The sequence below is a fragment of the Citrus clementina genome, unplaced genomic scaffold (genome assembly GCF_000493195.1).
Source record: "Citrus clementina cultivar Clemenules unplaced genomic scaffold, Citrus_clementina_v1.0 scaffold_2, whole genome shotgun sequence".
In the NCBI taxonomy this organism is placed as follows: Eukaryota; Viridiplantae; Streptophyta; class Magnoliopsida; order Sapindales; family Rutaceae; genus Citrus; species Citrus x clementina.
This window is the reverse complement of record NW_006262688.1, coordinates 22423305-22433521: the sequence shown is the minus strand read 5'-3', so window position 1 is coordinate 22433521 and position 10217 is coordinate 22423305. Positions and strand designations below refer to the sequence as shown.

The window sequence follows — 10217 nt, the reverse complement described above, 5'->3', positions numbered from 1 at the left end:
AAGATTTTGTAATTATTGTAATAACCAATTTTTTTTATTTTGTTGATTATATAAGTTTAAATGGAGAATTGTTATTTTTATTATATTAGTAATCAATTTAATTTATTTTTATTTCTGAGCAATGGATTAAATTTATTTAGTTGAAGAGAAAATTTGACAAAAATTAAATGGAAAAATTGGGTAATGAAGTTATATTTGTAATTTTGTTAATAATATAGAAATAAATTGAACAATGAACAATTATTTTTTAATATGCTATAAGGGTATAATGGTAATTGCACTTTAAAATTATAATAGCATATTAACAAATGGGGGTCTGAGTGTCTTTTTTGAAACATTAGGGGGTTTTGTGTCCCTTTTTCAAACGTTGGGGATCTCTATGTCTCTTATTCAAACATTGGGGGTCTCTGTGTCCTTTTCCCTTTTTTTAAAATTTGAACAATTTCACATGAAAATTAACCATAACTTTTAAAATTAATTTCATAACCATGGTTTTTAATATTCAATTTGTTTATTTTTTTCCTATAATTATGATGTTTATTGTATTAAGTTTAATATGAATGTAATGCATATTACTTTTTTTAATTTTTTTTAATTATGTATTAGTATGAATTTTTATCATATTTTATATAACAAATTTATTGAGTTCTTTTTTCACTTTATGTAATTGTACGTGTTTTAAAAAGAAAAAGGTCTGTCTAAACATCATTAAATATACTAAAAAAAGGTAATTTAAACTTATATCTAGTTTGGTCATTATATAATAGAACAATATATTTGTAATAAAATTTACCAAACGCATGTGCATTGCTTTTCAAACTCACAGTAACCATAACAACATAATTTATCAAACAACATAATTTACTAAACATCAAGCTACTTTTTTAATTAGTTGCTTATTGCATCCGCACAGTAAAAGTAACTTATTTAATTAGTAATCGCAATCCCAAATTGGCCCTAAATTACTTCAATTAACAATTAATCATGATTGTCGGGTATGATAATTGTTTTATTAAATTTAGGTTAATCAAAACACGACCTATTTAATAATTGTGTTAAAATATTAAAATCTGAACACGATATGAAAAATAAACGGATGACCCAACACACCTAGTTTATAATCATGTAATTGTGTCACCCAATACAATACAATCCAATAGCCCAATTAATACCAATTTAACACGATTTGCATCAATGTATTGCATACCCATAATTGTCGCAATTGTATACACACACACACAGAGAAATATCATTCTGCCTATAATCTTATAAAATTGAACACTACATAACGTTCATCCTTCACAAAAAAAAAAAAGAGAATTATGTTTAATATTTAAATTTTTATAATAATATTCTTAAATTAATTCAAATTTGAAAACATAATTGTAATTTAGATTCTACAAATATAAATTAAATATATTGTAATTATTTAATAATCATGTCACTAATATAGTAAATGGATCAAGAAATTAAAATTTGACCCGACTTGAAAAGAAATCGTGTTGACCCAAACTAATTTCATCTAATAATTGTTTTAATTTTTATGATTTAAACTCATTTATTCATGTCGTGTTTCTATCAGGTATAAAAATCATGCCAAATTTTGTCAACTTTAATGGTAATTATAAAACGGAAAGGGAAAATACCTCCACCATGTCTAAAAATAAAAGAGTTTACAATATTTTTCAAATAATAAGGCGCCAAGCTAAAAAAATCGTTATTTTCCACGTCCACCCATTCTTGAAACCCTCTTTAATGATCAAGATGAAGACTGGGCAACCACAAAAAGAAGAGAAAAAAGGAAAAACAACTTGTAAAAATCTTCACAAAAGATGATCGCTCAATCCCTTACCGTAAACCCATTTCCCAATTCTTTCTTAAAATGTCACCGCCCAAACCCTGGCTTTCTTTCTCCCTCTGTTTCTTTAAACGGTGAGTTGAAATTTCTTATTATTTTGTAAAAGTTTGTTATATTTGCTGATGACGCGAATTTAATGAATTGGGTTTATTTGCTCTGTGTGATTTTTCTTGTTTTTATTAATTTTTGTTGTTTGTTGATAGTTTCACGATGGAATGAAGCTATGAGCATGCGTTTATCACGTGAGAGGACTGTTGGGACAACTGTCTTAGCTTCTAAGGAGCAGAGTTCCAGTTATAATTCGGAGAAAAAAAGGTTATTTTTCTTTCAAATTAGGGCATATTTGATTATATATTTCTTTAGCAAAGGATACCAATTACCAATTTAAAGTTTGAAAAATCAGTAAAGATTTTCATTTTCTTTTTAATTGTGCCTACTGTATTGAAACACCAAATTGTATAACAACTTTATTGCAAATGATTGCCTCTGATATTTTCTTTTTAATGTTTGAGCAAAGGATTGATTTTTGCTTATAATTGTCTGTTATCTTTTATTATAGGAAAGTAGTAGAGCACATTTGTTTGCTCAAAGCGAAGAAAGATTTATCTGAAGAGGAAGAAAATGACATGCTTGATTATCTTTATACTTCTCAGTATCAAATGGGTGGTATTGTTGCAATATCTTTGGGTGAGTTTCTGTTTTTGAGAACACAAATGTTGCTTTTGAGTGATGAGAACATATTTTGAATAGTTTGGACTTTGGACTAACGTTTATTGTATGTTTTTCGGCCATTACATCTTTGGGTAAATTTCATTGATATTAACTATTCAAAATATGAATCTGAAAATTTTCTTAATTTTGATACATTTTAGGGGAATTTTCTTCTGAATCTGAAAATTCATGTAGGTTACTTAATCTAGCTCTAGCAAACTTAATCTAGCTCCAGAAGATGCTTAAACCATTGAAGTATTCATCTATTCTATGAGAAAACCATGCCCCTGCATGTTTATATATTTTCTAAATTACCTTGTATGACATATATGTTTTGATTTACTCATGTAGGACGCATCTCTAATGAAAATGTAGAGAACTATACCCATGGTGTTTTCATGCGATTTCAAAGAAAGGAACAACTTGTGAAGTTCTACGAGAATCCTTTTTACTCAAAAGTTCTCAAGGAGCACGTGATGCCCTACTGCCATGTATGCCCTGACATGTAAACACCAATACTCAAATAGCCCTTAATTTGCATTTCCTTCATTTTGTACTAAAATTACTCATAACTTGTGATTCTAATCATGTGCTGCGTATTTACAGGGGTTAATGAATGTGGATTATGAAACAGAAGTTGAAGACGATATACTTCCTATATTTCGTAAAGGAGAGGTAACAAACTACATACCTGGACTTTATGGAATTTTAATAAAAAATTTTTAGTTACTTTACTTATTTGTTCACTGAATATAAGTTTAAAGTACCTCATGATTCATGAGTAAGTGCTTCCGATTTGAATATGGAAATTCTATTAGGTGTTTCAAATGGGAACTATAACCACTCATTTTGCCTGTTGGTATGGTAGCCAGAAAGTTCTGAAATAAGATGAACCTCATTTGGTTACAGGATTTCAACTTTGGTGTAGAGTTTGTCCTTCTAATTTCATTTATTCAGAGTGCATTTGGTGGACCTGCAGAAGATGCATTGGAATCTCTTAAAAGGCTGACAGCTGAATTTCCATCTTTGATTGTCCAATCTACACAAGGTGAAAATCAAATGAAAATGCATTTTTTTTTCTTTTTATTTTTCATATCACAGATTTAGCATGCTAATTGGTGATCCTTGTTCTGTGCTTTTGTTTCCACTGGAAAATTACAGGATTTTAGGCATTTAGAATTGATGCTTACTGCTCAAATCAAGTTCACTTTTCTTCATCATGTGGCAGAATAATAAACTTATTTCTGTAAGATTGTAAATGGTAATTTATATCAATTCCCACTCATATATGATTGTCAGGTTCAAATTTTAATCTCAGCAGTGAGATATACACACATGCTGTAGTGATACGACTTCGGTCAGGTAAATTTTCTTTCTTATTTTTAGTATCTTTAGTTCTTTACTGCTTGATGCATTCTGTTGATGGCTAATTACTGGTATCTTCTGCAGTTGAGGCCTTTGAGATGTTTGTGGGCAGCTCAGATTACAAAGAAGTAAGATGTGTATGACTGATTAAACTGGCATATTTACATTAAAGATTTAAACTTGGTGCAATGCTAACTGTCTAAACAATTCCCTGCTCCCGCCGGTTGCTAGTACAAATTTCTAAATTGTCAGTGAAAATTCTCTGTCCTGTAATTCCTACAAGAGAACTAAGTATCATTTGGAAATATGAAATTTTTATGTAGTAATAGGCTGATAAAAAAAAAGTCTGAACTGTCTTTGATTTGAAATCCCAGATGTGGAGCAATAAATTCCAGCCAATCATCAGGACACAACTTCCTGTCCATTTCTCTGTTGATCCAGTGGGTACTGAAATTATGTGAGTGAATCCTTATCTTTCGGTTAATATTTCTGGTCATACAAGCTAAGGCATACACGATTATTATCCGTGGATGGTTGTAATGTACAAAAGGCTCTCCAGCTCGGTGTTCTTGATCAAGCTTACCGGTGAGGAATTTTTCTTTTTGATGTGGAAATTCTAAATTAACCATCACTTAATGTTTCCATTTTGTAACTTTGACCGGACCAGTTATTGACCATTTTATGGTTAGATTCGCTATTATTTCCTTTCTGACATTGTAAGTTCCTTTACTCCAAATAAACACATTTGCCATTTACTTTTGCTTCCTATCCTCGAGATTCTGTTCTGTGGAAAGCAACGATTTGTAGGCAGTTCAATCTATTTAGTTAGTCCTATTATTGACCACACTGGCAGAGACCAGGAATTTTTGTGCCAAAGAAAAACCTTCACCTTTCCTTCCCAGTTCCCACGCCCCCTTTCACTTTCGGTGACATATATACAGATTAGAGCAAAAATGGGACCAAAAATTTCTGCTTTGGGGAGCGATTGAATAATCGGTTTGATCTAATTGTATTCAAAGTATACACACTAGCGTCAGAATTGCCGCCTATGGGCTTCAAAAATGGTTGGTAAACTAATTATTCTTTTCAGCTGGGCTTCCTAGCTCGATGTAATGTGCTACATCTACATGTATCTTTTTATCATATAACTGATCGGAAGTTCGATTTCCCTGAACTCTTTTTGTAGTTACTGAAGGTATCTCAATTCACAAATACTTGATTGAATGAACGTCTAGTCAGAATTTTTCTCCGGAAGATGCCAAAGTTTATTCTTAGTTGTGGCAAGGAACTGTAACAGAACATGTATATGAAGAATATATAAATAAATAAAAATTGAAGTCCCATCGCCAATGTACTGCTTAATTTGGCTGGGGATATGTATGTTTAACTATCTATCGGGTTCGGTTATGTTGGAACCGCTATAAGATATAATATTTTTTCGTAACCACACGATTAAAATTATAACGTATTTTTACTATTTATGACTTTATGTGTATGTGTATGATTTATGCTTTATCTTAAAACAGTTTCAAGATGGTCATGGCCTTATCTATATCATTAGCACACCAACAAAAAGTTGTCAGACGGATCTATTTCCTTCTTGAGAAGATGGGGGAGTTTACGGCACAAACTTCTGCCTCAGCAGAGTTGGTATGCGCTACGAGCTAGAGGCAGGAGATAACGTGTTACTAGAATCACTTGGCGGACTACTGCTTTCAGAACTTGAAACACGAAGGCTGTCCGGCACAAACATGTTGGTATTGATTGCAGTGAACACCATTAAAGCAAGCGATACCAAAACTGAGAGTGCCGATAAGACAAGCATCATCGCTTGCGCGTTGCCGCTTTTCACCTCCTGCGCGTACTCGGCCGATGCCAGCGCCAAGACTGTTATAGGGAAAGAGTATGCCCACCATGTTACGCTGAACTTCTTCATTGATTTTCTAAAAAGTGCTGGCCTCGAAACCTGTTTAATAAAAAAATACACGCGTTTAAAACATCGTTCCAAACTCGCCCATAAGTTCAGATCAGAACAAGATCCTAATTCTAACTGAAGCTATTACATCAAGTGTGAAATCACTTCGACGTCACTGGTTGGAGGATTATGTCTCACTTTTCTTATGAGAAAACGACTTGAACCGGTCCCATTAAGACGTCATCATCAATTTAATTACTTAATCAATTTTAATTCTTCTTCTTTCTACGTACCAGTGACAGGAAGAGGAACAGCGAAAGAAAAAAGAGCATTTTGGCTACGTTGTCAAAAGTCCCTACTATGGCATCCCATGCTAAGCTAGCCATGCTTGGTGCTGCAATGAACAAGAAAAAAACCGGCCTTAGCATCGCCGGCAGGTTACTGCTCCCTGCTAATCTTTGATAAAGTGTAACAAACAGCACAAGATAGTGAGCCATGCCCAAAGAAAACATGCACACAGCAGTCTCTCCCCACCCCATCTGCGCCGCCGCCTTCGCCGCCACCAAGTTCCCGATCACCGATATCTGACTCGTCGGATTCGCCACCACGGATACAAATCTTTTCCCTTTTGTAAACCACTGGCCGTAGATTTTAACATCAAGGACCAATATGGGAACCACAAAAATCCACCAAAGTACCAAGTAGTACATGGACTTTGGAGATATAAAAGGTGATGACTGAAGCAAGAGAAGCCATGAAATCCAAGGAGCAAACAAGTAGTTAACTCCCACGTGGTGCAAGAACTCATCTTGCACCATTTTAAAGTGAAACAAACATCTTAGAATGTAAACAAGAGAGAGTAAGGTTAATGTGAACAAGGCTACCGACCAAAGCAAAGAAAAGGCCGCGGAGGGTAGCAAAGAAAGCAGCCGGCGAAAGGGGTGTGCATCCTGCGCTGGCCGCTCTCCGAGTAATTTCCATAGCAAGGCCTGGCTGCATAAGGAGAGGCTTATTCTAAAGTAGCCTGCATGGAAACTGGTTAAGATTTGTGTTAACGAGATTGATATTGATCGTTTGATGATAATCGGCGGGATTTCACAATGTGATTGTGATTGTGATTTTGTTGGCTCGATGATAATCTCAATTTGGGTTTCTGATTTTAGCTCGGCAGCCATATTAATTAATCTGCTTAGTACAAAGATTGTTTTTTTTTTTGTTTTTTTATGTAAGTGTGACTTGTGAGTGATACATTATTTTTCATATACATTGGGGGGATTATATAGATAAGTAAGTTCGGAAGTTGATAAGAGCGAAAGTATTGTACTTGATATGGATTTAGAAATTGAGTCGAGGCGGCTGTCTCGACTCGCATAGTGAGTCGCATGCCTTTTTGGACTCTTTTTCATAGCAAAATGAGTTGTTTCACGCTCTTTACAGCTAGACCCCATGCCCAAAAGCGACCAAGTTGTAAAGAAATTACACATTCGATCCAAAGCATGCGACTTAAGTAGAAGGGCTTGTCTCCTGAAACATATGCTCAGGAGTCAAAAAATCAAAATTGTGGCCTCAAACATAACATACAAGGGCTTGTCTTTCGTAATTTCGTTCATACAGAATGTACTCGTTGTCCTATACATTCCATTTAATCCATAATGTTGTTTTAAAGTTATTTTTCTTCGTGAATGGTGTATGTTGATTTATAGTTTGAAACTTTGACCCAAATCATCACCTACTATTTTGTTGGCGACATGCCTGGCTGTAGTCGAAGCTTCGAAGTTGCTTCTTGTTTTTGTTGCAAAATCCAGCTTATGGCAACAAGTTTGTGCGAATTGTGATATACTCAGTGAGTAATTAATTGATAAACAACCCTTTTGTCTCCTAGTTGCTTCAGAAACTTATCATTATTTTCTATTTTAAATGGTACAATCGGATAACGGATTGTTTCAAAAGAAACGAAACGGAATTAATTATGGGGATAAGTGGGCAGCCTAGCTCATCATTCTTTGTTTGCACAAACACGCATACATGCGCAAATGTACCTGGTCATCCACATTTCCAGGAATCAGTACATGGACTTTAACATACTTGCGTATCACACAACGAAATATTTTGGCTTGTATTTAGTTAGAGTGAATAATTAGATACAGGAAGGTGCTAGCTGGAACAACTAATACAACAAGAGAAAGCAATTTAATGACGCAATTATAATTTTGCTTGTCATGAATACATAACTTTCAAGTTATGGGAACCATTACTCTTCCTTGACCTATGCTTTTATCGTAGCAAGTAGAAGTGGGTGATGAGAGCGCTGAAATCGGGAATGAATTTCCTTAATTAATGGAAATTGTGGCCAGGTCCAGCTAGTGAGCTACTCATCTAAGCTCATAAAGTTTGCACCGTTGAGCCGTTTAGTAGTGGCTTTAATAGCTGAATAGATGCCTACTGGCCCTAATGTCCTAGCACGACGCTGTGGCATGATGGCCACAGGAATTGGGGTGCGTGGTTTCTCAGAAAGCATTCTATTTTGAGTACGGAGTACATTGCACGATGCCTAACGAGTGGTGGATTTTTCACAGAAAACGTTCTTTACCCCCAAAAAAGAAAAAAGAAAAAAGAAAAAAGAAAAAAGAATAAGGTAAAAAGTCAACACAAGTGGATGTGGATCAAGTGGTGAGCTGATGATGCCCACGGAATATGCCTTTCCTTTTTCAGTTATTACACAGAATTTAGCTGCACTACAGCTGTTTTTCAGAGCTACCGTACATTAATTATTCTATGTTTGACTAAGATGGTAGTTGTTTTTTATTCTGAAATTTAAATAGAATTAAATTAATTGAATTCTAAATAAAATTAAATGTTTGAATTTAATTTTCAAACTGAATCTATGATAATAAGCATTTAGTTGCTTTTTGTTACCACAAAAGTATTGTTGAAGCTAAAATATTTATAACTTTTTTTTTCTTGCGAAATGCAAGTGAAGTAGTGACATTCCTCGTCTGTAAGGGTAATTTATCTGGATATGTATTTTATAAAATTTAATGTAATCATATATAAGTCCCAATTAGATATATCTGATTGTAAATATCAGTGTACTATTGTGAAAACAGTTGTAAATATTTATACAATATAGTAATTTGATGTGTAACCAGTATTTAAAAAAAATTTAAATTTATGAAAATTAGTACTTTTAAGTTTGTATTCTTATAAATTTTAAATGTTAAAAAAATAATAAATATCTCAATACATATAAATAAGATGATATTTTATCATAACATAAATGATGTTCGAGTGAACAAGACCCTTTAGTATTTTAAATTCGAACGTCTTAATCAATGTTATTGTAATTTATGATGTATTGTATGAAAAATTCATTAAAAAAAAATGTTTGTGATTTTACCAAAACTCGAGGACTCCGATGTATGTGATGATAAGATAATAAGGAGAAAATCTATCTGCAAGCAAAGAGTAAACGAGTTTCCACTCTAATTTTATTTTTCATTGATTTTCGAAATCCGTGTAATAACTAATAACGCCTGAGCCTGCGTAGCCAGCGAGTCGTGTCCTTCAATAATAGATTACGAAGTACGAACTGTGTGGTGCAGGTTAAAAGAAAATTCTTTTTCAGAGCAAAGCTCTGGTAGATAGTAATCGCCTTGCGATTTCAATCAAAGGTTTCTTTTTGTTCAGGAATAAAAACAATCTTAGTGGTTTCTTTAATGGGTTATTGTTCCCCACGCCTCTTTTGATATACGCGATCATGTTTTATGCTAATCGAATCGAATATGGTCCTCTCATCTCTTCAATAAAATCTAGAAGATTTAACAATTTATAAATGGGTAATTTTTAAAAACCTCCCCTGAGGTTTGGGCTTGGTGCAAGTAAATGGCGAGAATTGATTTATTTACAAAAAACCCCCTACCGTCAGTTAAGTTTAACATTGACCGTTAGTTGACCGTGTAAAGACAATATTACCCTTAACAATAGTTTGTAAACAAAAATAACTAAAAAAAAACCAAAATTATTGGTGCAAAAAGCACAAACCCTATTTTTTGACAATTTTATCCTTGTCAATTCTAAAAATTTACAATATCATAGGTAAAGATTATGACTATTTCATTTTTAAATTTTTAATTTTATTTTTCTTGTAGGAATTTTAAGGAAATATCAATAATTTAAAGAGGATTTTTTAATTTTTTAATTTTAATTTTTTATAAGAACTTTAAGAAAATATTAATAATTTTAAAAGTGTAAAATAACTAATAATTTTGGTTTTTTTTATAGTTATTTTCGTTTATAAACTATTGTTAAGGGTAATATTGTCTTTGCACGGTCAACTAACGGTCAATGTTAAACTTAACTGACGGTAGG

General features: G+C 33.1%; 2 protein-coding genes across 2 annotated transcripts; one reads left to right on the top strand and one right to left on the bottom strand.

Annotated features, from left to right (window-relative positions):
* The first annotated feature begins 1691 nt into the window (after positions 1–1691).
* LOC18051008 lies at positions 1692–4817 on the top strand. Its single transcript, XM_006447523.2, has 9 exons — positions 1692–1932; positions 2062–2173; positions 2418–2545; positions 2921–3060; positions 3176–3244; positions 3479–3617; positions 3869–3931; positions 4019–4062; positions 4309–4817. Exons 1-9 carry the CDS (start codon positions 1833–1835, stop codon positions 4393–4395), a joined length of 882 nt encoding a protein of 293 aa, XP_006447586.1. The 5' UTR covers positions 1692–1832; the 3' UTR covers positions 4396–4817.
* A 119-nt stretch (positions 4818–4936) lies between these two features.
* Positions 4937–7117, bottom strand: LOC18051007 (S-type anion channel SLAH1). Its single transcript, XM_006447522.2, has 2 exons — positions 6143–7117; positions 4937–5900 (listed from the first exon to the last, which is right to left on the bottom strand). Exons 1-2 carry the CDS (start codon positions 7022–7024, stop codon positions 5592–5594), a joined length of 1191 nt encoding a protein of 396 aa, XP_006447585.2. The 5' UTR covers positions 7025–7117; the 3' UTR covers positions 4937–5591.
* Positions 7118–10217: the final 3100 nt, after the last annotated feature.